We start from the raw sequence: 24350 nt of genomic DNA, 5'->3' as shown, positions 1-24350 counted from the left end.
CGATGAAATAAACTCCGTCAACATTCCTTCAACAATCTCACCTCATTCAATCATCTCCTCTCTTCCTTTTCGGCCTTTTAACCTCTACAAACATTCTCTCCTCTTCTGCCTGATTCAATAACTATTTCTCCTCATACTGTATATATATATTGATTGATTATATTGTTTTGACACCAGACTCAATCAACTCAGCTGAAACCCGCTTTAAAGTTCAAACAAAACTTCCAGTATTTCATTTCCCTTCATTCTTTGCCTTTGCTCTCATTCCCCAACTGTCAGTCTATTATTTCTCAAGATTAACAAGAAATCAACCAAAATAATCCCCTTCCTGAAATCAATCGTTCCCCCCTTTTTTTTCGCACATCATCTCAGCCCAACCAATCACATCTCCAGATATTTAAAGTTTCCAGCGGCCTCGGTTGAAGTCACATGCCAACATGTCGCGGGCCTGTTGAATGATGACTAAACGCGGACCATTTTCATTTCATTTCTTCTTTTTCTGATATCGTATATCTAATATCTAACTAAGTATATGTATCTGCTCTGTAATCACTCTCTGCATCTCCACTCTCTGTGTTATTAAAGAACAAGCTGCGGGCGGGGGGGTGCATGTGTTATATGAATGTGTTGATGTGTTTGATGTGTTATTATATTAGCCAGCTTCGTCTTCTTTTCATTTCCAAGTGTCAAACTACTTTTTTATCCCCCCCCTTTGTAGTTTCTCTTGTTCAACCCACAACTTTCTGGTCTTTATCTTTCTTTTCTTTTTATAAAAGAAAACCCCCACTCATCTCAGTGGCCAGCCAACACTTCCCTTCATCAGTCATCCTTGTCAAAACAAGCAAATCTTTGGAAATTCATTTTGCCTGCTCTGCATTTGGAGAAATAGTTGATTGCATTGCTTGTCTCTGAAAGTATCTTGGATTCTGTTGCATAAACTTTGCTTAGTTCACGCGCCTTGTCTCTGCCATTTTAGTTTTAAAGACAGAGACAGAGGGGTTGTTGTTGAAAGTATCACAGACAGGTAAGCTGATAAGTCTTCTTTCTGTATGTAACTGTGACAAGAATACATGAGCTAATAGACTTTGAAAGGGGTGTCTAAATTTACGTGGTTTTGAAACACCAGCCAGAAGCTGTTCAACATGGCGGCTCTTTCAGCTCTCATTACTGTGCTGCAGTCAAATGTTGCTCTTAGATGGCTGCAGCAGATTATGTCCTGGAGAAGTCTTGCTATACTTCTGATTGTTGTCAATATCAAGTCTCTACCCTTTGCATGGCATGTATGTGCAGTGTCCTATTTTCTCTATTTGTTGACTTTCAGTTTGTATCTGTGAGTGAAGAACTCCTCACCAGGGGTTTTCATTTATCTGATATTGTGCGGTTTCCTCATGTCTTCATGATTGAAACTGTACTCTATACACCTGTGCATTGGAAGCTGGAGCCAGCCACGCGCAAAGACAAATGTGTAATTATCTAACCAGCTCATAAAACACATGTCTAGATCCGCGTTTTCTACTACCTCTTCAAAAATGTCAATTTCCACCTCCACACCCACCCAAAGCTCAAGGCGAGATTCAAGAAGCAAACAGGTGGTAGCGGCGCACATCCCCTCTTCACCCCCGTCAGCGTCATGAGCCACACCTCCCTCCTGGAAACAGACTACAACCTCCACAAGTCCAACAGCACCTACTTCTCCGACCTAGACATCTCCCGCACAGCCCTGGTGACCAACGTCTGCACCCCAGGCCTGGGAATCTGCCGACGAGAACTCGACAGGGAATTCGAAACTGTGCCAACTACCACTGCCAACGGCGCAAGTGGCGACAACAACAACAACAACAACAGCAACAGCAAGAAGACGAAGAAGAAGAAGAAATACCCCGGCAAACTAGCCGTCTTCCTCGGCTCCGTCTACTGCAGTTTCAAGAAGGAGATCCCCCCCTACGAACGCTACGAGATGCAAAGCCGCATCGCGGCCTGGGATGAGAAATGGCTGTATGTGGTGACCTTCTTCCTCCGCCCCGCGAAGCGCACTGGGGAGCCCAAGACCATCCTCGCCACCGCCATCAGCCAGTATGTCATCAAGAAGGGCCGTCTGACCATCAAGCCGGCGAAGGTGCTGAACGCTAGCGGTTTGATCCCTGAGCCTCCTGCGGATGCAGCCCCTGCCGCCTCCTCCTCCTCCTCCTCCTCGTCGTCGCCACCACCACCGTCGTCGTCGTCAAATGGCACGCCGTCGAGCGGCGAAGCCATCAATGCCAGCGAGGGGCTGGATGAGAGTGTTGTTGTCCGCGAGGTGCTGGCGTTGACGGAGAGTAGCGATATGGGCGCGGCGGTGTTGGAGAGTGCGACGAGGGATCGGCGACGGTCGTGGGATCCGGATGAGTGGACGTGGGAGCGGATTGAGGAGCGGAGGGTGCAGGGGATGGAGAGCTTGGGGGCGTTTATCGCGCTTGATGCGAAGTTGTTGCAGATGGTTGAGGGGTAGATTTTTTTTTCTTTCGTTTTGCTTTTCCGGTTTTTTTGGTTCCCCCCTCCCCCCCCCCCTACCCCCTTCTGTTTTGGGTACACGTTGGATTACTGTTTGGATATATGTAGAGTAAGTAGAGTAGAGTACGGGATTGGCGTTCGTTTCGCTTTCGGGGTCTCTTGTACAGAGTTAGAGAATTGTTTCTTCCTCTTTCCCCTCCTTTGTGTGTTTTGCACCGCTGCTCATAACACCCGCTTTCATTTCCCTTGGATCCTTTTTTTTACCTTCCCCAACATGCGAATGCGGGGTTTTCTTTTTTTCTTTTCCATTTCCAATTTCCACCACCACTCGAGTTTCCTGTTTACTCACTCCCTCTATGCCCTAGTTTTCCTTAGCTACCCTACCTACCCTCCCTTAACTAATAATACCCCCACTTGTTGCAAAAAAAAAAAAAAAAAAAAAAAAAAAAAAAGATTTCCGGCCCCTTAGATTATTAGACTAGACGAGGTAGAGAAGAAAGAGATCAACGATGTTTCAATGTTTTTCATTTTCATAGATGAAATATCCAGATGATGTAAACGACATATGGAGAGAGGGATTCAAACACAGTGTAACAATAACAAACAGGATTGACGCCACGAAATTCAACGCTCCATTTAGCAAAAAATAAAAATAAATAAACAAATAAATAAATAAATAAACCTTTTCCCCTTTAATTAATGCATTCATTCATTCATTTGTTTTGTTTTGTTTTGTATTCCTTTCCATTTAAGGTAGTAATTCAGGCAAGGGAAAAAAAAAAAAAAAAAAAAAAGAGCAAATCGAACACAAATCGAAAGAATGCAACTATACCACCCACCACCCCCTGTACCATTTCCCTCCAATAATATTTATAAAGGAGCTATGCAAAGAAGTTGCTCCGGAGGTTAAAAGAAAAAAAAGGGTTAAGGTTTTTAAAATAGATGAGATAACAGCAGTGAGAGGAGACAATAGGGGGAGGGGTCATTAACCATGCTTGAACTGGACCGGGAAAAAAAAAAAAAAAAAAAAAAAAAAAAAAAAAAAAAAAAAAAAAAAGTAGAAATACAAGGCGTGAACTGAAGACTAGACCAGCCAATGGTCCCCGCTGTGATTAGTCGATGATGTTAAACTTGAGAAAAAAGACAGAGGAACGTGAAAATTTCTTTTAGGGAAAAAATGTAGAGCCTCCTAGATTTCAATGAGAACTGAGCTGAGATTTCGTGGTTTGCGTGTAGCCAAGGGGCTTTTTGTTTTTTCTTTTTTTTCGAGTTTGAGGAGTTTATGGGTGTCTTTCTTTCGTACTTCTTCGTCGGAGGGATAAATAATAGGGACGAGGGCGCTGGTGACAACTAAAAAGGGAAGCACTTTTTAGAGATCGACGACGTTGAGGGCGGGGATTGTTTGAAATATCCCTGCGAGCTTTAAATAGATGGGCGGGCGGGATTGGGGGGGAATCCGATCTTGGTATGTTGGTATGTGTGTGTGTGCGTGATGTATGTATATCGCGAGAATTCGGCGAGCGTTTCATGACTTGAATGAAATCGTGAACGTCCGCCCCCCCCCCCCCCCCCCCCATGTTATGATATTTTTTTCTTCTCAAAAGTAAGCGGGGAAAAAAACCTTAGACTTTTGATCTCATACCAGGGCCCACTACAAGCCCCCCCGCCTTTATGGTTTTGGTTTTTCTTTTTTTTTTCATCCTTCTCCTCAACCTCTCCTCCTCCGCCTCAACCATATCCTTCCACAGCTCCTCGCCCTGATACCGCTCATTCTGCTTCGCCTGCTTCGTCTGCGCCTGCTTCTCCTTCATCTTATCCAGCAAGCCCTTGCCCCTCCGCTGATCACTAATCTCCATCGCTGCCGTGCCACACATGACCGCCAAGGTCAGGCCCTGGGCATACACACGGGCCTGCACGATCTTCTGGCCCTTGGTCAGGGCCGTGTTCCGGCTCACCATGGCCCAGGCGGCAATCATACTCGCTGCCCACGACACGGTCATAATCTTATATTTCTCCTTGCGGATGAATTCCCACATGCGGTCTGTGGTAGACATGGTGGCCAGCTCTTCCTTGCGGAGACGGGCCTCGCGCTCGCCGAGGAAGGCATGTTCGTGGTGTTGGGAGGCTTCGAAGGAGCGGGAGCTGTGGTCGGCGACGATGATGCCCAAGAATGTGCCGGAGGAGGTGACGAGGAAGGCTTTCATGGGAAGCGTGAGGTTTTTGATGGTTGGGACGCGCTTGGAGGCGGCTAGGAGGGCGGCGGTGCCTCCTACGAGACCAACGACTGTACCGACTGTTCCTCCACGGAGGACAGCCCTGGAGAAGTTTGCATGATCGTTATTTTATGTGTTTTACTTGCTTTCCTCCCTTCATTTGGTTTCTAGTTATTGTAGGAGGATTGGGTTTTTGCATACCTGTAATGAGCATCTTCTTCTTCCTTCGTGAGGATCTTCATGATAGCGAACTTGTGATGGGGGTGGTGATGGTATAAAGGCGGAGGATGTTGTTTGTATAACTGATCTCTCGAGAAAGGAAAGAGAGTTTATCAGTATTGATATCGAAGATATATGTAGGATGGTAGTATGGGGTGTGTGTGGTGTTGTCTAGAAATTGGGGGGAAGGGGGGGTTTGCGGGCGGCGAAGGTTCCAAGTTCGGGGACGGATGATGTAAATATAAGAAGTTGCTCGTTTAACTAACTAGTTAGTACGTCGTAACGTTAGTCAGCCAGCTAACAATTAATTAATATCAAGAACTGTTCCCGGAATGGAAAAAAAAAAAAAAAGCTTCACCAGCAAAATCGAAAGTGACGGAGAAAGCAGGGATCGCGGGTGATTATGTAAGGCCCAATAATTTGGAATCATCGCGTCGCTTGGTTGGACAATCCTTGCTTGCTCGGGGTTTGAATAATAATAATAATATACTGTCACAATGCGAGCGTGACTTCTGCTGCTGCGGGAACTCCTGCGGCGGGCAGGTACCGGCGCCATTGCCGGCTTGCATCTCCGGCTTCTCCGCGGTTTCCATAGCCGGCGACAACTTGGTCAGGTGGCGGCCCCGTGACCTGGGCCCCAGCCCAAGAAGGCAACCTTGGAAGGGGCGAACAACATCATCATATACTGCGTACGCACAGTAGTACGTAGTAGTAGTATATGATCTCTCCTGATATGCGAATCAGAGGCGGACAGATGGTCACTGTTGGTCTTGCTGGAGGGTTTATGCGCCACCCACCCCCCGTGTATTTATCTAGTTCCGACCAGAAATACATAGGAAAGCAAAATTGTACGGAGTACTGTACATGTACATGTACATGTACATTACATACATTACATACATCAGAAAATGATATATCCCTCCCTCCCTTCTTCCAAAACGCAGCCCTGACTCTACGGAAAATGAAGTCGAAGGGGGGAAAATATAAAATAAAATAAAAAATCAGCGCTGGGGAAAATAAAACAAGTTTGGTATCGTTCGTAGCACGAAGACAACAAAATAAGTCTTGGTTTTGATGGAATATTCGTTTCCCTCTCACCGAAGGGTCAAAGGGTATGTATGTACCACTTAGCTAGCGGCCCCAAACCGCCGCCTCGCCTGGAACAATAGCAGGACAGGGGGATGGGATGGCTGGCTTAGTTTTTCTTTTTTCTTTCCTTTTTTTTTTATTTATTTATTAAAGCCCCGTTTACCTCTTCGACGCCTTCGTTGCCGCCGCCTGTCGTGCCTTCATCCGTCGAAAACGATCCTCACCACTTGAGCCCAAGGGACGCGCAAATCTGCTTTCCTGAACTGTGGTTGAACGCGGTACGATGGTATACGACGTATGTCCAGCTTCGACACGCGCACGATTGGCGAGGCGAGGGGGCAGAAGCTCTCGTGCACGAGCCTCCGCAGCTGTGGCTTGGGCTGATACACCCTGGTTGCGAGAAGCGAGTTGACTATGGTAGGAGGGAGTGAGATGAATGTTAACAAGATACAGGTGGTCGAGATGGACCTTTTCTTTTTCTTTTTGCTTTATCACACACAATATGGGACACAATATCGGGAGGACCGAGATGCGAATAAAGGAATAGACAAGACGTACCTAGGATCAAAATCGGCTTCCTCGTAGACTCTCTTCGAATAATCATCACTGCGCTGCAAAATGGGACGAGTCCATTCTGCGAGAAGTCGTTCCGCCTGTCGCTTAATTCCAATCTCAGGCCGCTTGCTCTTGGTGTAAAATACTATGACCCTGCCAATGCCACTCGCGATGAGCGTCTCCTTGTTGATGGGGAGTCTGCCCAGTGCGTCAAGGAGGTCACGCTGAATATTATATGCCGGCAGGGAGCCGTCGTCCAATGGCTCCAGGAAGAATTTGACAGCTTCTAAAAGGTTGATTTCCGGGTCAACTAGACTGGTGATATACTGGTTGCGATTTAGGAGCGAAACAACTTCCGGGAGCATCTTCAATTTGTGCATCGCGGGCCGGTTCTCTTTCCGCGCTATGCTGTCCAGTCTCGCAGCATCTGTCATACGTCTTCGAACATCTTCAATCTCCGCATCGGCTAGGTCGGCAAGATCCTATAAACAAAATTTCGATTAGCGCTTGTTTTCCCATTTCTCTCGCCATCTTCAACTTCAGCTCCCCAGTCAGTCAAAAGGTCTTCTTCACATACAATGCCATCTGCCTTACGAGCTCGGCGTTTCGTAGGCTTCTTAAGCTGCTCATCCATCATACGATCAAGCGCCCGTCGACGACCTATAAAACAATTCCCGCCCTGTAAGTAACAAAAAAATAAAACCGTAAAACCGTAAAACCGTAGATTCAGGCAAGAGGACATACGTGTAGCAGGATCTAACTCCTCCTCATTAACCTCCTCCACAACCTTCCTACTACTCCTCTTCTCACCCCCTTCTCTCCGCTTCCTCACCCGCTTCCCATCAATCTCCTCCCTACCACTAAACACGTCATCACTCTCTTGCCTCCGGCGGCTCTTCTTCTCCCGACGCCCCTCTTTATTCTTCCTCCTTTTCCGCTCCTCTTCCTCTTCCTCGTTGCGGGCGCGCTTATGTCGTCCAATGAGCTTTAGGTTCTCCTCGTCTATGGCGATGGCGGGACGTTCGTCAATGGAGACATTTGCTGCGTCGAAGTCTTCGAACTGCGCGTCGTCGACGTCAGAAAGGAGAGATTCATCGTCGGAAAGGTCCACGTCTGCGATGCTAGCGTTGGCGGTGTTGTTTTGCGGGCTGTCGTCCTCTTTGTCCACCAGAGGGGATTCGGGAGCAGGAGCAGGTGGTTCCGGCGAGGCAGACATGGTTGGCAGCTCCCTGCAAAGGAGGCTTCTATAGTGATTGACTTTGTTCTTTTTGTCTTCTTTTCGTATCCACTGTTGAAAGAAAGGCGCGTCTCAAGTTATCTTCGGAGGGAATAGTCTGCCGAGTGAGGGAAATCTAAATGGAGCGGCTAGCGAAAGGGCAAACCTGGTTTTGCGCAAGAGATATAGGAGAGAAGGAGAGAAACTTGGTGAGATGCAAATATACACTGTAATTTCAAGGGAAAGGCTTGGGGCGTTGAAGTGTGAATACTGGCTCTTGTGCCGGTGGCGGGTTTGGAGGTTCCGGCGAGGGAGAGTTCGATGGATGCGGCTTGGGCGAGATTGCAGGTGGCCCGTGCGTCATCTTGAAATAAAAAATAATCGTGACCTTGATTCAGGACATACATATATATATTGAACATCATTGCAACACCCGCTATATTATTTTAAAGCTCTCCTTTCAATTCAATTACTACCATTTCATTTTCCCCATAGGCCTTCTCGAGCCTCCCTATCACAACCTCACCTCCTAAATCATGTTTGCTCCAGGTACGTTCGCCGGATCGGTCATTATTTTCTTCATCACCTTTTGCCCAGTTAACCTCATTAACAAAATGTCGTGACATACAGGGCCCCCGCAGCTCTCTGAGGCCGAGATCAAGGTCCGTTTTGTTATCCTTCCTCACTACTGTCCCTTTCGATTCTCGATCCCCTACTCGATGTTTCAACGTCGCAGAGTGTTGGCAAGATATATAAATACGCGGGATGCCGCAAGCTAGGAATAGAACGACTAACTAACAGACGAGAAATATATATAGGCCGGAGAGAAGGAGGCATGCCAAACCGTGAAGACAGTCATTGCAAGCAGCATTGCCCTTTATCTCTGTATGTTGAACCTTACCCTCCCATTCCATTCCCGAGCTCTGCCGAAAGAAAAAAACAGCAAAAATTGAAGAAGACCATGCTTACTCGTTCCTTGATTTTTTCTACATAGCACCCTTCGCGATTAGTTTTGTCAAGAGCCTTTTTTAAGCTATGTGGCGGAGTATTTATAATACCTTTGGCTGTCTTTTTGGGAGGGAACTATGATACATAATTCTCGAGGGACTACAAATATTTGCATTTCATATGGGATCTATCAAACCCGCAGGGTAATATTGGATTAAATAAAGCAAATTCGAATGACGCCAGTGGTGGGAATGCATTTTCTGATATCTAAATGATCCATACGGGGTGTTCAGTTCACACATTGCTATGGGGCGGCAGGGAATTGGTTGGGTGGCCTTGGATATATTGGACGCCTGTGTACTGTATGTCCGCGTTGAATACTGTACGATAATTATCTGGGCAAAGGGTTAATTAGATGGTTGGATCTAAAACGAACAATACATCAACAAGTATTGTATCTTGCCCTTTTCATGCTTGGATGAAACCACTACTACCAGTATGTCCGCTCCGGTAACGCCATTTGTGATGTCCCCGACTAGAAAGATGATAAGATAAAAAGAGAAAGAGAGAAAAATATTTTATTTCGCTCAATTCCACATTAATATTAAATGGGCGAAGAACAAAAAACGAAAACCAACGAGCGCTTAATCACAGGGAGCAGTATTCATGTTGAGGATCCATGTATTGTTTCAAAATCCTTCTGCGCAGCAGCAAGTTCCTTATTTAGATGCTGGATTTGTGACGCGTAGTTGTCCAGAATCTAGCCAACTCGTTAGCAAAAGGGACCTGAAAGTATCGAAAAAAATATCAAAAACTTTTTGGCCGGAGCATACCTTCTTGGCAGTTTTTAGAGCAGTCTCATCTAATTCATCATCGGCTTGTTGGTTAGCTTCTTGTCCAGTTCTTTCCACTTCCAGTTGTAGGCGCTTCGATTGTTCCCGGATTGCCAGCATTCTGGCCCAGATCTCCTCCGTGCGGCCATTTAGGGAGGGGTCAAAAACGGAGCGTTCTAGTTGGCTAAGCTTCTTTTGCAACTCCTCCTCGGTCTCATCCATGGCATACCCACGATTCCTCAGTATTTGTGTTTTTGCCGCAAGGGCAAGACATCTCTGACTGAGGACGACATGCCTTCGTCTGCAGGCTGCGAGCTTAACCGAAATTTTCAAGTCGTGTCGCGAGAGGAGTTCGGTGAGAGCGTTATTAATCTCATGTAGGCGGGATTGCATCATCGCAAGGAAATCCCTTTGTCGCTGCGCCCGTTTTCCAAGCTCCCAAAATCCTTGTACGAGCACAGGGACGTAAGCCGGACCTGGTCTTTTCCGCAGTGCATCCTCCCATTTTGCTTCATCGTCATTCGGACCAGGTTGGAAAAAGGGCGCATTGTCTTCGCCTACATTGTTGTATAGGTGAGCGCGAAACGGGGAGTTTCGACTAGTGGGCTGCCACTTATCGGTAACGATGCTCATTTGCATTGGTACCGTACGGTGAACTATGATAAAAGTGTCAGATTCACGGCTTAACACTTTCGGTCAAGATGGGTATCACTACTTACCACCAGTCATCCCTTGCCCCGGCGTCCATAACGTCGGCGCTGTTTGTTGAGATTGCCCGAGCTGTGGCTGTTGTTGTTGCTGTCCAGCGCCGAGTGTAGCTCCAAACGGTTGTTGCGGTTGAGTATTTGCTCCCAGGCCAGCAAAGAGTCCGCCGCCCTGCTGTGCCTGAGGCTGCTGTTGCTGCTGGGCGCTCTGACCGAATGCCGAAAACATACCACCGCCTTGTTGCTGCTGCTGAGGCTGCTGTTGTTGGGTAGTCGAAGTCCCGAAAAGGCTGCCGGTTTGCTGAGGTTGTTGCGTAGCAGAAGTAGACCCAAGTCCGGCGAACAAATTACCTCCTTGTTGCGGCTGCGTTTGAGTACTAGAGCCAAGTCCGGAGAATAACCCGCCTGGTTTCTGTTGGTTTTGTTGCTGGGTACTGCCAAACAACCCCCCTGTTTGTTGCTGCTGCTGCTGCTGGGTGCTTGCGCCAAAGAGGCTACCAGTCTGCTGCTGTGGTTGCTGCTGCGGTTGGCCGAGAGAGCCAAAAAGGTTTCCCTGAGGTTTCTGCTGGTTTGCTTGTTGCGCTCCGAATAAACTTCCCGTCTGTTGGGGCTGGCTGCTTGACCCAAACAGCCCCGTGGTGGACTGGGGCTGTTGAGATGTTTGCTGTCCAAAGAGTGACATAATGATTCAAGATAAGACGAAGCACAGCAGCTATTGCTCAGCTAGTCGGGGGAAGACCCACGCGGGTTGAGCGAGCACGAGAGAAATTTCAGCGACGTCGCATCAGGCCGCTTGGGGGGTACCTGTTGGCAAAATTCGGTACCGCGATCTATATTATATACCAGCAAGGGACGGTGCGTTAACCCTGATGGGTTCGGCAATAGACACGGTCAATACCACGTCCCCAATCCCTGCTGTCGCCGGAAGAGAGCAGATTCGAGTTGAAGCGTTGTTGCAAGCTTGTTGATTGTTTTTCTCGAGCTGGGTTGAGTCGCAGCACGTGACGATTGGTTCCTGGCGACGCTAAACCACGAATGGGCATATTAGCAGCTAAGCGCTCTAGCCAATAAGAGGCGCCATAGACGCGTCGCGAAAAGGGCAAGCTCCAAACGACACACCTGTTGAACATTCTGTAGTGCGTGAGCAAAACACCTTAGAGATACTCATATGAACTGTCAAGGAGTGTTTAGCAGCAAATATGGCTCCCATTGGAAAATCGGAAACACGAAAAAAGAAACCAAATCGAGCAGAGGAACGCGCGAAACAATGGCTAACAAAAGGCGGCATCTACCGAGAAGATTCAGACGATGAGCTTGGATATGAGGACCATCCATGGGAATGGATATATGAAACAGATCCACCTTCTACTGAAGACTCCCGATTAAACGGTTCTGGTGATGAGCTTGATTGTGTGACACCTACAAAGCGCAAAACTTCACAACGTTCACGGAGAAAAGCTCTTACGAAGAAAATCATAGGGGCAAGGACGGGCTCGTTTGAGTGCAGACTGGGGCAGGCTGTACTACTAAATTCGCCCGAGCCCGGAAAGGATTGGGCAGGTATTATCTGCGAGTTTTTAGAAGAAGAAGACGACGACGACGAAGACGAAGATGGTAGTGGGGAGCTTGTAAAAAGCGCCAATATCATGTGGTTTGCATCCCCAGATGAATTTCTGTCAACGAAAAACAAGAAGCGGGAAGACGCTTTGCCTAATGAACAATACATAACTATGGATTTTAACGTCAACCCCTTGACGTCGATGAATGGAAAAGCGACTGTTCTATCGAAAGCCGCATTCGAGAAGCGGTACCCGAATGGCATCCCCCCTAAAGGGAAAGCAGAATTGGCAGAGTACAACAAGTGTATCATTTGCCGAAGAGGCGTCAATCAGCTCCAAGGAAAATATACTGAAGAATTTATATGGGAAGAGGTCTTCGACGGGACCGAACAGGGCATGTTTGAGCTCATCGATTTTATTAAAGCTGGGCTGAAACGATCTCGCAAGCGACAAGTAATAGATGACGAGGTTGGTGGCCAATCAATTTCCCTTTTACGTCTAACCTGAGACTAATGGAATTTGTGCAAAGTATGCGGATGTCAAGGAACCCGGCATCGCGCCGACTACACCGCGGAAGAGGCACAAAACGTCCTCAGTGGCAGGGACGCCACAATCCCGACGACGCCAAAAGGTTCTCACCACTCCGACCCATAGGAGGTATGATATCCATCCATCATTCAAATGAATACCTATCTATGCAACATACTAAAACCCCGACAGGATTGTAGTTAAGAAGCCTGTGGAATTTACCCCGTTAGGAACTCGAATCCTCTCTCCATCTCATTTTACATCGTCTCCATATCGACAAGCCCGCAACCTTCTACATGTTTCAAGTGTGCCAGCTTCCCTTCCGTGTCGGGATAGCGAATTCAACACCGTCTACGATTGTTTGCGTCTCGCTATCACTGACGGCACTGGAACATGCATTTATATATCTGGGCCTCCAGGCACTGGAAAAACTGCAACTGTTCGAGAAGTTATAGCTCAGCTTAATGCATCCGTGCTCGCAGAAGAATTAGACGATTTTGTCTTTGTTGAGATTAACGGCATGAAGGTTACAGACCCGCACCAGTCCTATTCATTGCTCTGGGAGGCTCTGAAGGGTGATCGAGTGTCACCATCTCATGCACTTGATCTTCTGGAAAGGGAGTTTTCTCACCCATCCCCTCGTCGAGTACCATGCGTTGTCTTGATGGACGAACTAGACCAGCTTGTTACTAAAAACCAATCGGTTATGTATAATTTTTTCAATTGGCCGGCATTGCGATATTCCCATTTGATTGTGTTAGCTGTCGCCAACACGATGGACCTGCCCGAAAGAACGCTGAGCAACAAAATATCAAGTCGTCTAGGCTTGACTCGAATCACATTTTCCGGTTATAAGCACCAGGAGTTAATGGAAATTATTGGGTCTCGCCTCAGTAACGTGCCGGGGAACATCGTTGACCCAGACGCCGTTCAATTCGCAAGCCGTAAAGTTGCCGCAGTCAGTGGAGACGCACGACGTGCCCTTGACATATGCCGCAGAGCGGTGGAGATAGCAGAACAAGCCAGTGAAGCTGCAGCAAAGGCCAAGCTGAAATCAGCCCTAACGCTGTCCAACGCGAATGGCATAGACATGGATGACATGGATACAAGCTCCCTCCCTCCAACACCAAGCAAAAGTGTATCGCGCCGAAACCGTATCGCAGGACCCGCCCAAAACAAGCTACCCCCGATCTCAGAAACCGAACCAGACCCCCTCCCACGTGTCACCATCGCCACTATCAAACAAGCCATCCAAGAAGCCACCTCCACACCTCTCCAACAGTCCCTCCGCTGCCTCCCACTAACCGGCAAGGTATTCCTCGCAGGCCTACTAGCCCGCATCCGCCGAACAGGAATAACTGAATCGACCTTCGGGGACATCCTTGACGAAGCAAAGCGAATCGCTGACGCAGCAGTCGCAGTCGCTGGTGCCGCCAGCAACAACTTGAGGGAGTATTTGTTGCAGAAGGGAAGCGACATGCGCAGATCACACGTTTGCGCGATGCGGTTTGCTGCTGTGGAGCTGATGAATTCTGGCATTTTGGCGCTGGAAGGGGAGTCGAGTGTTAAGGGGAGCGGTTCCGGGTTGGGACATGCGTTAGGGGGAGGGGATAGGAGCGGGAAGGTCAGGTTGAGGATTGCGAGTGAGGATGTGAGGGCTGCATTTCGGGAGGATGAGGAGGCGAAGATGTTGGGGTTAGGCTTTGAGCAGTGAATATATTTCGTTTGAGGTTTTGTAGAGGAGCATACTTGGGGTGTTACATGATTTTATTATACATATTGTTCAGCGATAACAGCTCGGGTATAGAATGGGTAGACGGACGGTTGGAGCTCCTGTTTAAGTAGATGAAACACGTAGAAGTACCTTGTTAACATACGGGTTTACATTATTCTAGTAAATGATGCATTAGGAAAACAAGCTTATATTCCTCTGATAAATCATCCAAACGAACCTCGAAACACCATCCGAAAGAAGTGCGCAACGCCAGAAAAATGCATGACAAGAAGGTATTGTAGGATACAAGTATTTGTAAAAATAAAAGAAAAAATATATCCCAATACAAGAGAAAACTCCCACAATTAATATTTCTGCCTCCCCAGCGTCGGCTTCCAATCCAACGGATGTGTCTCTTCTGTAGCTTCATCATCCGGCTTCCAGATCTTAATAGTCTTATCTGCTTCTCCACAAAGCAACCGGAGCCCCGTCCGGTCAAAAGTAGCAGCCATAATACCAGCCTCCGCATCTAACGAACCAGGTTGAGCTGTCGTATCCAGTGACTGGAACCGATGGCCAGTTTTCCAGTCCCAAAAAGACATAGAGCCATTGTCCCCACCAGAAAACAACACGTTATCCTCGTTAACCGCAAGGTTGTTGATGATGGCATTATGGCCCTCGAAATTCTGCATAAATGCGCCTTCGGGGCATTTCCACTGTTTAATGCTTCCAGCACTGGCACTGGCGAATGTGAATTCCTTCGGATGGACAGCCAATGCGCGAACGCCCTTCTTATGGTGCGTTAGGACACCCATGGTTTTGCCAGCGGCAAGATCCCACATTCTCACGGTTGAGTCGAGGGAGGCGGTGATGACTTGTGGATCGGCTTCTTGACATTTTAGGTCTGAGACAGTTGTTCTATGCCCGGATAGCACGTGGACGTTGCTTCGTGTTCGCATGTCCCAGACTCTAGCGGCGGCGTCTCGTCCTCCTGTTACAAGGACGTCCAGGGTGGGATGCAAATCGAGGGTGTAGACTCCGCTTAAATGGCCGTGGTAATGTCGGATAACCTTGTTTGTTTCGAGATCCCAACACTTGACCATCTTATCCTCACCGCAAGAGAAAAGGTACGGATGTCGTGGGGATACGGCCAGACCTCTCACCGTAGAAATGTGGCCGGTAAGGGTCAAACGAAGGCTGCCAGTCGCCAAATCCCATATTTTAATTGTTCGATCCCCGGCACCACTTGCAAACCATTGATTATTAGGCTCCACGGCCAAACTGCGAACCCAACCCAAGTGTCCTGATATCACCCGCATAAGTTTCCAGGGCGCGTGCCACTCTGGCTTTGGCTGTTGAGATACCATTGGCCGCCGTACAAGGCTTGTAGGCATATTATCTCCATTAGATTGTTGTGTACCAGCCACCGGCGAAGATTTCACGAGAGCAGTTGAAGAGTCAGATCCCTGCCCCGTCCCAGTCCCAGCTGTGCCAGCACCAGTCCTCGATTTTAGACGTTTCGTTCTACCCGCCGCAGCCTTCGCCTGCTTTTCCGCAATGAAAGGGGGGAGCGTTTGAACATCATCGTACTCTATTTTTCGTCGATATGACAAAGCAATCGAGTCGCCTGCATTTTTGGCGAATCCTGATGGTAACAGATAATCAGAGCCGAAGAGATCACGGGTTCGTTTCGCGGAATTTCGCACAATTTGATCGGGCCCGGGAGGGGTTGGAGTAATCTCCATAGCCTTTGGTAGCACCTAGGAACGCGATTATATCCGCGATATTTGGAGGAATCTGGGTATGGTTTTCGAAACTGGACGTGGGTGATATCGACGAGGCGTTGCGCGTCCGCAAGATCAAGACCGGTTTTCAGTGTTCCCACAGAACAACCAGCACAAATAGCAATGCGCAGACGTGAAGATAACGGTAGAGTAGGATTTGCCAGGAGATATAATAAGATGGCGGGAAGTTGGAGGGTTAAGTTACTAAATTGATGCTTTCTGTTTCTGCTTCGATTTGAACCTTTGGAAAGCTGGGCTGAGCTTGGACCACATTCTGACTAACCAACGCCAAGCCTCCCGCAGCTCTCTTTTTGACTTCCCCCGCGGTTGATCAGACAAACATCGCTTTGATATGAATGTCCAGTACATATTTTGATGTAAATATCTTGATACACGTTCTGTCTATTTCTCCATATCGCCATGGATCCTGATTATAAGACTAAATACGCCATACATGAGGCTGCCCGGGAAGGACGAAGTATGTCAGTTCTATCTTCTCTTGAAGTGCTCCTTGGATACTGATTAGAGATAGTTTCCACGGCGGAATCGTTGCTTAATGTGAGCTCTAACTATCTGTCCCTCCACCAGGGTGAAATCCAACTGTCAATAAACCACCCTGGTGCACATTCTGAAGAGCGTTGTATAGCTAATGTTGTTCCCCGATCATGTATCCAGGCGAATCCAAAATTGGCATTCCTCAAAGACCCCGATGGCCGCCTTCCCATCCACTGGGCAGTAGCATACAACCATTTTCCGATTGTAGAACTCCTAGTCGGAATGCCAAAGTTCGATCCTGATGAAGTGGTCTGTCACCCTGCTCGGCGATGGAATTGCTCTTTTCGCCCTTCTTTCCCTAAGTGATGTAGAAAACGGAGGCTGACCGAAAAGTTTGTTACCAGGACGCATCAGGATGGACACCGCTGATGATCGCCGCAAGCTTGAAAGACGGCGAAGGAGATCAGATAATTGAACTCTTGCTACGGAAAGATGCAGATGTCAATATAAAAAGCGCTAGCGGTCAAGTCAGCTTTGGTTTTATTATTTTCATTTTCTTCTTCTTCAAGCGTTCTAGCAGCTAACTAAACGCCTTCCGCCCCCAATCGAATCCAGAACGCTCTCCACTTCGCAACCTCGAAAGTCAACGTGTCCACTGTCCGTCTACTCCTAACGCACAAATGCAGCGCAAGGGTGAAGGATAACCGTGGCCAACTAGCCCTGCATCGCGCTGCGGCCGTTGGATCCGTGCCCATTATCAATATGCTATTGCAGGAGGGCAAGAGTCCGCTAAACGCAACGGATGTGGACGGATCGACTGCGCTGCATCATGCTATTGCAGAAGGAAACGGAGAAGCTGCCCTTGTGCTACTGCGGGCTGGTGCGGAGGTAGATAAACGAGATAAGAATGATAAGTTGGCTATTGAACTAGCTCCTGACGTCAAGGTATGTTTTCTTTCCCCTTCTTCTCTGATCTATAATCCTTCAACTCAATGATATGCTGAACATGATACTCTTCCTTGTTTTTATTATTACCCTAGGTGCGGAAATATATATTCGAATCTGCAGAGCGGGAAGGTATTGAGTTATTCCCTTGATACTGCTCGCAAAGCCTCAACTTCTATAGAACGCTGCGTCCCTATCTATATTCTAAATTACGATGACCCTGATGCTATGATGTATGGCATTTAATGTATGATTAATAATTTCATATTTAAACCACATGAAGAGTCTCTACATGGATGATCGACATATATCTACACAACCGCAAAATTCAACCAACAAATCAGGCCACCAGGCCTGTCAGTTAATACGCCCTTCTATATACATAGACATCAAGCCATAGGAAGTATACAAGGCGCCAAATTCCCACCGCACCACATCGCATCCTCCCTACAACAACTGCTCTATTATTCCCCTCTGTCCCTTCCCATCATTTCATCGTGCTATCCACCAACTCCCGATAAATATTCTTCAAATCAGCAATATCCGCCCTCAGCTCCTCTACCAGCTCACTCTTCTCTCCCAGCATCTCCAATGTAGTCTGATATCGCTGATCGAGCTGCTCAACCGTCGTTTCTAGCTCCTGTATCCGCTGGTCCCCTTTTCTCTTCTCCTCTACCTCACGCATCAGTTCCACAACTTCCTGCCGTGCTTCATCGCGCTGCGCAGTTAGACGGGCGATCTCGTCCTTGAACGCAGCCCGTTCACTTTCTAAGCGGCGTATGGAGGTGCTCATGCGCTCGACGAGCTGCACGGAGGGCCCTGCCGCGATAGTGGAGACGGAGATGATATCGTTGACGCCGCGGGAGTGGGCGTGGGTCCCTTGGGCGGATGGAGTGGCTGGGCTACCCATGCCGTTGAAATATTCTTCAGGGTCGTAGGTTTGGGATTGCGTGAGATCGACTGGTGGAATTGAAAGTTCATGAGGGGACGAGGAGGGGAGACGGGGTGGTTGTTGTTGCGGGTTAGAGTTGAGGGAGGAGAGGGAACTTTGACGGTGTGGTGTGGACCGTTCGGGGAGGGCGGCTAGGAGTATTGAGGAGGATCTATGGCTCGGTGCCCGGTCAGACATGGGGCCAGTGGGATCGAGGCCGACCATTGGTTTACGGTTGAAGGCGACCGGTGATCCGGTTCGGGGTTCTTGGAGTAAAGAGGATGACGGTGGCCTGGCGAGTTCTTGCCATCTCGCCCTTTCCTCTTCAAGTCGTTGTGATAATGTTAATTCGGCGGCCTCCTTTTGTTTGGCGAGGTCCTGTTTGGCAATGAGGAAGTCATTCTCTGTTTTCGCGAGTTTGCGGGTTAGGTTTTGAATTTCCTGCTTTGATGCTTCAAGGTTCCTCTCTGTTTCCTGAATGACTTCTCGGGAATTTTCCAGTTCGCCTTCGGTTTTCTTGGCTTTGAAGCTCTGTTGAAATCATGATTAGTGGTTTCATTTCATTCATCGTGAAAAGTTGTACAGTCATACCGCTTCACGGACTTTCCTCCGCAAGTCCCCTTCTCTCCGTTCTAATTCATCCCGCTCTTTTTCGACGGTAGTCAGGCGTGCGAGCAACGATCCTTCAATTCCATGCCAGTTCTCGCTGGCAACAGCGTACTGGGTTTGCAATGTTTCAATCTGGCGGAGGAGTTTTGCATGCGATTCGCCGGTTGCGCTGGACGACACTTCCTCCGCACGGGACCGTAGGCTTTCCATCTTACTTTCGAGTACCGACTGCTCGCCGCGAAGTTCAATTTCGAGGGTTCGGGAGCGTTCTTTCTCCCTCTCAATGCCTTCTTTTAGGTCTCTAATCTCCCTTCGAAGCTTTCCCTCGCTAACCTCTCGTTCTATCTTAGCGCTGGAGAGGTCATCCATAAGTTCAGTCACCCGACGTTTTTCAGCCTCTGTAGACTCAATTTGGGCTTTCCGCTCGGCTGCTTCAGCCTTAGATATAGCTTTTGCTAGTTGAGTCTTAAGTTCCGCTACAGTCGCGTTGGATGCGTTACGTTCTGCAGTCACTGTTTCAAGTTGTTTTTCGACCTTGGATTTGGCATTAAGTCTTTCTACGGCCTTGCGCTCTGCGATTTCCGCTCGATTCGCTCGATCCTCTGAAATTTCTAGGTCCTTCTCGACTTTCTCAAGCCTCTTCTTAGTCTCAGATTGCGACTTCGCATTTTCTGCAATAATTTGTCGTAATTTCTTGATAGTTGCCCGGTGGTCTAGTTCGGTTTTTGAAAGTCTTTGGCCTTCCTCCATTAAGTTTGCAATCTGCTCCTCCTTTTCAAGAAGCTTTTTCTCGAGACTCCCAGCTTCCGCAGACGCTGCAGCTAGTTTAGCGGACTCCGCAGCCTCCTGTGCTAGATACTTTAATTTTGATTGTAAAGCATCTATCCTCTCGACATATGCATGTAGTTCTTCTTGCCATCGGAGTTCTGATGCTTCATGTTCTGTCCTCATTTGCGTCATTGCCTCTTCATGGCCATCTGCGGAGGCTACGGTTGGTTCTGTCACGCCTATTCTAGGGATGGATCCTTCAGGGGCCCCTGAGTCGATAGCCCCATCTTCTGGGAGCCTGGTTTCTCTTTGGTCATCTTGGATAATATGGCCATTAGGCTTCGCGTCCATATCCAAGGTAATATCTTTTGAAGTTCGCGGCGATAGGTGGATATCTTGACTTGATCGAGGCACAGATGACGATATTGACGCACTATCAGATTTCGTAGTACTAGTGTCTCCCCCCGCAGCAACACCATCAAGGCCAGAAAGCGGGCTTGTTGCGCGCGAGGGGGTTTCTGTCGGGGATACAGGGCTCCCAGTGGCGCCTTCTCGTTTAGCCATTGCCCGTGCCAGGCGCTCTTGAAGACGGTCGTTCGCTTTCGCTCTAGATGAGCTCCTAGAAGGTGCTGCGGGACAGGTTAGATAGACTCCATGAAGCGCAGAGACAGCACTGTGGACATGAGTCGCGTACCAGGCGAGACAGGTTTCGCAAATGACATTCCACCCTGCAGCGATGGCTGTCCAGGCTGTTTGCTGCCCTTATCAGCATCCTTAGCCACATCTTCCTCGTCCTGGTCAGCCAGGATCGTGTCCAGCCTAGATTCGACTCCTGCAATTGCCTGCTGGAGGAAACCACCCCATCTTGATTGCTTCGTGGGCTGAGTGTTTGTCGACATGACAGATTGCTCCGCGAACCGGCGTCACAGCTAACTCCGAGGCGCACGTTCGTACCGTACCACAGTCATTGACTGAGGGTGTGTTAAGGCCAGTCTGGCACGTGTTCAGCGGAGTTGCCCAACGATGCGAAACAAGGCGGGCAGGCCACCTGGAGCTTGCAGATCAGCCACCAAACACCCGGGAACAGATATGTGAGCTCGTAATCTTGCAGGGGTATCAAAGCATTCCGAAAGCTCGTATAGCAATAACATCCGGCTCTACCAGAGTGGCATTGTTATGTATACCTAAAAACAGAGAGTCGATGTCGTAAGCCCAGATGAGTTGGGCTCTGGCGGATCTTGGCGCGGTTAGGCCTAGCGCCGCGGCTAGCTCTTAACGTTAGCTGAGCTGGAAGTCATTCCTCTATCATCATCGGTCATCAGGACGAACAACTCCGCTCTGGAAACCACTCCGCCTTGGGGGTTTCGTATCGCCGACTCCTCCCATGTTGTAGTATTCCAACCTACAAGACGTCGTCCAGTGTTTCCTAATTGCCAACGACGATGTCTTTGGATCCGCCTACCTATCTTAGTTCCCTCCAGAACAACATCCGCGCCCGGCCTATACCTTGGGAGGGCGCAGTTCGAGCGGGGAACATCACGGAGGACCAGCTCAAGCGCATCAAGGCGGTTGACAAGGTGCGTAAGGAACCGCGTCAGAAAACAGTGGGAAATGATTTGAAAGCCTATACAACACTACTTGTCGGGGGAAGCAGTGGGAAGAGTATATTGGAGTCCGCATCACGACGGACGGATATAGTACAGTACGTCATGGTACTTGCGGCGGACCTAATCAATGGTACTTATATCTCCATTTTGTAAATAATAAATCTATCTTCCGCTAACCGTAGAACATAGATGTACCCGCTCTAGCATCCTCTCTGATTCAAGAACCAGATCGTTATCGACACTACCTCCCTCTCCTCCAACACTCCTCGAACCCAGAGGACCCTATCCCTCTACTCGCCTCATCCTTCTTAACTAGCCTTGTTTCGACCTCGCTGGTATCGAATACTAAAACCACAATACCCGATTCCGAGGCGCTTCCTCGACTATATTCCTACCTCGCCACGTTGACGATGAGCCAAGATACGGGACTACAAGATATTGGTGTCCAGCAGTACTCCGCATTGTTGAGGACCAAACGATCAAGGGAAATATTTTGGAGCCAGCGGGCTGCAACAGTCGAGCCGTTAATGGATATTCTGCGCGCAGCTGCAGGTTCAAGGGATAACAATAGCTCAACCACAATAGTCGGATCATCAAGCATTCGCACGCTCGACTCAGGCATCGGTGGAGGAGTGGGGCTACAGCTTTTATATCATGTCCTTCTCGTGATTTGGCAGTTGAGCTTCGAAGGAAGCTTGGTCGGCCAAGAACTTGAATCGTACGAAACCTACCATTTATCCCAGAAGCAAGCAAACAACATTTTGTGTATATGGACCGTTTTCACTAAGACCTCTTTTCATTCAGGGAACAAGAAATCCTAGCTCTATACACTCACCTACTTCGCCTTTCACCCAAGGAAAAAACCACCCGCCTCCTCCTAGCAACACTATACAACATTCTCTCCACCAACCGCACCAACCTTCTCCCAGTGGCCGTCTTCCTCCGCCTCCCAGCCCTCCTCACGAATCTCAGGGGCCGCCACCTCTCCGATTCAGATCTTCTCGAAGACCTCAACGCCCTCACAGACATGCTGGAAGACTATACCAAAACGCAAACAACCTTCGACCAATACGCTGTGGAGGTGCAGACTGGCCATCTTCGCTGGTCGCCCCCGCACCGAAATGGAACATTCTGGCGAGAAAATGCGCGCCGCATCCTCGACGAAGACCGCGGCCAGATCCCGAAGAAGTTGGCGGAGATCCTGTCTAAAGATTGGGAGACGGATAAGCAGGTTCTTGCCATTGCATGTAATGATATAGGTTGTCTAGTCAAGGAGGTGCCGGAGAGGCGGCAGCAGTTGGAGAAGCTAGGAATTAAGGCGAGAGTGATGGAGTTGATGGCCGATCCGGATGAGACGGTTCGGTGGGAGAGTTTGAAGGCAGTGGGGGAGTGGTTGCGGTATACATTTGAAGGGTAGAATGGGAGGGTTCTGGTTTCTTTCTCTTTCCTTTTCAACTTTTCTTTTCTTTTCTTTTCTTTTTCTCTTTTGGTTTAATTTAGTCACCCTGTTTTCTTTTTGCTCCATTTCCCCCGTTTCTTCGTCTCGAATTTATTAGAAGCAAGTCCACCGTGGAGCGTGGAATCGTAATTTGAGCGTTGCTGGTGGCTTGGTTGGCTTTTCTCTCTTCCCCTCCTCCTTCTTCTTGACCTTGCGCATGTATGCTGCGAATTTATGACTCTTTGTTCGATTATATGTTGCAGCTGCGCTACTTTCTGTTAACACCATATATATGGGATTCAACTCACTCTTGAATTAGAGTTCTGTACGTCACCCAGATACACCCGCCATATCATGTTATGAGTATGAGCGTTTTTATTCAGGATCCTGGCTTTCATTTGAGTAGGATAGATAAAATATAGCTAAGACGTGCTCTGTTAAGTCTGCTGGACTTGACAACTCCAATAATCAGTCTACACTTGACTGTACAAAAATAATACACGCAATATATGCATTTGAAACGACCATGAGAAAAGGAGTGACAGTAGCCCGAAAATACACAACCGCTCGACCACATACAACAAAGATAGTTTTCTAGTTCATGTATAAAGACGTAAGCCCCCCAAAAGGGGTTACGGCTAATTTATATCATTCCTTGAGCCATTGTAGTAAAAGCATGACCAGTGCTGTCCCGTTCAAACGTGAGAGCAGGGAGAATCCGGAAGCATATTGCTTCATCATCTCATCGTCCCTTTTCTAGACGTCATTCTCTTGAATTTTCCTCACCAGCATTCAGCAAAAAGTCGTATATGATATCAATTGGACCGGCTCGTCTGTTTACGGGTATGTCTTCCAAGGGATCCAGTTGCCCTTGCTATCATGAAACGTAAACGGCATGGACGTGTCCGCTCGTGCCTATTTCCGTCCCAGCCAAGTCGCCTGATTGGGCTTTTCCATGGCAGACTTCAATATCTTGGAATAGTCCTCTACCTCAGACCAGGCTCGAGAGATGTTTTCTCCAGCAAACTCTTGGACTTGTTCATCCGTGGCTTCACGCTTGAGGAGGACCTTGGCTAGCTGTGGATATGCGGATATGTCCTGTTAGAAAGTTAGATGAGCGGGCAAGAATGAATTCAAAAGTTACATTTTGGAGCGGATGGCTTTGTTTTCATACCTCAAAGCCAATGGGAACATCACCCGTGCCATCAAAAACGGAGCCCACTCCAACATTATCTCAGCCTGCGACCTCTGCCACGTGGAAAATATGGTCAGCAGCCATGTGAATATCCGCTGAAGATGGATTCTCGACAACCAGAAACATGGGAACGAATGTGTCCATCACAACGCCGCCATTCTTAGCCACACCACACAAGACAATCCGGCACATTTCTATGGTGCTTTGAGAGGGCATAGGCAGACGAGTGGAAGAAGATGACAGGCGCTTTGGTCTCTGCCAGCACATCAGCCATCGTCTGATACGACACGTGCGACATATCAATTAGCATGCCGATGCGATTCATCTCGTGCGCAAACTCGCGATCAACCCTTTATCTATGCCACTAGCGGCAGCAGTTGACGCTGCCGTCCTAAATGTATTGTCACAGTTATGGGTTACTGTGATGTAGCGGACGCCAAGGTCATACACTTGCCGAAGAGCGGCGAGTGAATTTCCAATTTGATGTCATTCCTGGATGGGAATTAGCCG

The 24350-nt window shown here is 48.3% G+C and overlaps 10 protein-coding genes across 10 annotated transcripts; 4 read left to right on the top strand and 6 right to left on the bottom strand.

The window, feature by feature from the left end:
- The first annotated feature begins 448 nt into the window (after positions 1 to 448).
- Positions 449 to 2936, top strand: BDCG_05439 (uncharacterized protein). The gene is made up of 3 exons (XM_045421120.1): positions 449 to 1024; positions 1093 to 1280; positions 1502 to 2936. The coding sequence occupies exons 2-3, from the start codon at positions 1143 to 1145 to the stop codon at positions 2486 to 2488; spliced, it is 1125 nt and encodes a 374-aa protein (XP_045277074.1). The 5' UTR covers positions 449 to 1024; positions 1093 to 1142; the 3' UTR covers positions 2489 to 2936.
- Positions 2937 to 4112: 1176 nt separating this feature from the next.
- On the bottom strand, positions 4113 to 4945 carry BDCG_05438 (mitochondrial hypoxia responsive domain-containing protein; the record flags this gene model as incomplete). The annotated part of the gene is made up of 2 exons (XM_045421119.1): positions 4113 to 4806; positions 4905 to 4945. 2 exons carry the CDS (start codon positions 4943 to 4945, stop codon positions 4113 to 4115), a joined length of 735 nt encoding a protein of 244 aa, XP_045277073.1.
- Positions 4946 to 6170: 1225 nt separating this feature from the next.
- BDCG_05437 (transcriptional elongation factor Iws1) lies at positions 6171 to 7782 on the bottom strand (the record flags this gene model as incomplete). Its single annotated transcript, XM_045421118.1, has 4 exons — positions 6171 to 6423; positions 6570 to 7048; positions 7144 to 7226; positions 7311 to 7782. 4 exons carry the CDS (start codon positions 7780 to 7782, stop codon positions 6171 to 6173), a joined length of 1287 nt encoding a protein of 428 aa, XP_045277072.1.
- Positions 7783 to 8805: 1023 nt separating this feature from the next.
- BDCG_05436 (nucleoporin) lies at positions 8806 to 12000 on the bottom strand. The gene is made up of 4 exons (XM_045421117.1): positions 11387 to 12000; positions 10283 to 11291; positions 9564 to 10219; positions 8806 to 9490 (listed from the first exon to the last, which is right to left on the bottom strand). Exons 2-4 carry the CDS (start codon positions 10947 to 10949, stop codon positions 9395 to 9397), a joined length of 1419 nt encoding a protein of 472 aa, XP_045277071.1. The 5' UTR covers positions 10950 to 11291; positions 11387 to 12000; the 3' UTR covers positions 8806 to 9394.
- Positions 10526 to 14358, top strand: BDCG_05435 (origin recognition complex subunit 1). Its single transcript, XM_045421116.1, has 3 exons — positions 10526 to 12294; positions 12356 to 12483; positions 12547 to 14358. The coding sequence occupies exons 1-3, from the start codon at positions 11467 to 11469 to the stop codon at positions 14066 to 14068; spliced, it is 2478 nt and encodes an 825-aa protein (XP_045277070.1). The 5' UTR covers positions 10526 to 11466; the 3' UTR covers positions 14069 to 14358.
- On the bottom strand, positions 12832 to 16067 carry BDCG_05434 (pre-mRNA-splicing factor prp46). Its single transcript, XM_045421115.1, has one exon. It carries the CDS (start codon positions 15811 to 15813, stop codon positions 14434 to 14436), a length of 1380 nt encoding a protein of 459 aa, XP_045277069.1. The 5' UTR covers positions 15814 to 16067; the 3' UTR covers positions 12832 to 14433.
- A 119-nt stretch (positions 16068 to 16186) lies between these two features.
- On the top strand, positions 16187 to 19802 carry BDCG_05433 (26S proteasome non-ATPase regulatory subunit 10). Its single transcript, XM_045421114.1, has 6 exons — positions 16187 to 16330; positions 16385 to 16410; positions 16528 to 16656; positions 16752 to 16874; positions 16963 to 17292; positions 17388 to 19802. The coding sequence occupies exons 1-6, from the start codon at positions 16273 to 16275 to the stop codon at positions 17442 to 17444; spliced, it is 723 nt and encodes a 240-aa protein (XP_045277068.1). The 5' UTR covers positions 16187 to 16272; the 3' UTR covers positions 17445 to 19802.
- BDCG_05432 (M protein repeat protein) lies at positions 17348 to 20827 on the bottom strand. The gene is made up of 3 exons (XM_045421113.1): positions 20295 to 20827; positions 18815 to 20229; positions 17348 to 18754 (listed from the first exon to the last, which is right to left on the bottom strand). The coding sequence occupies exons 1-3, from the start codon at positions 20497 to 20499 to the stop codon at positions 17780 to 17782; spliced, it is 2595 nt and encodes an 864-aa protein (XP_045277067.1). The 5' UTR covers positions 20500 to 20827; the 3' UTR covers positions 17348 to 17779.
- BDCG_05431 (V-type H+-transporting ATPase 54 kDa subunit) lies at positions 20550 to 23198 on the top strand. Its single transcript, XM_045421112.1, has 3 exons — positions 20550 to 21337; positions 21397 to 21925; positions 22012 to 23198. Exons 1-3 carry the CDS (start codon positions 21043 to 21045, stop codon positions 22622 to 22624), a joined length of 1437 nt encoding a protein of 478 aa, XP_045277066.1. The 5' UTR covers positions 20550 to 21042; the 3' UTR covers positions 22625 to 23198.
- A 362-nt stretch (positions 23199 to 23560) lies between these two features.
- Positions 23561 to 24165, bottom strand: BDCG_05430 (dipeptidyl aminopeptidase; the record flags this gene model as incomplete). The annotated part of the gene is made up of 2 exons (XM_045421111.1): positions 23561 to 23743; positions 24016 to 24165. 2 exons carry the CDS (start codon positions 24163 to 24165, stop codon positions 23561 to 23563), a joined length of 333 nt encoding a protein of 110 aa, XP_045277065.1.
- Between the last annotated feature and the right edge of the window lie 185 nt (positions 24166 to 24350).

The sequence above is a fragment of the Blastomyces dermatitidis genome, assembly GCF_000003525.1.
Source record: "Blastomyces dermatitidis ER-3 genomic scaffold supercont1.5, whole genome shotgun sequence".
Classification (NCBI taxonomy): Eukaryota; Fungi; Ascomycota; class Eurotiomycetes; order Onygenales; family Ajellomycetaceae; genus Blastomyces; species Blastomyces dermatitidis.
Note: the sequence above shows the minus strand (reverse complement) of the source record. Positions and strands in the feature narration are given on the sequence as shown.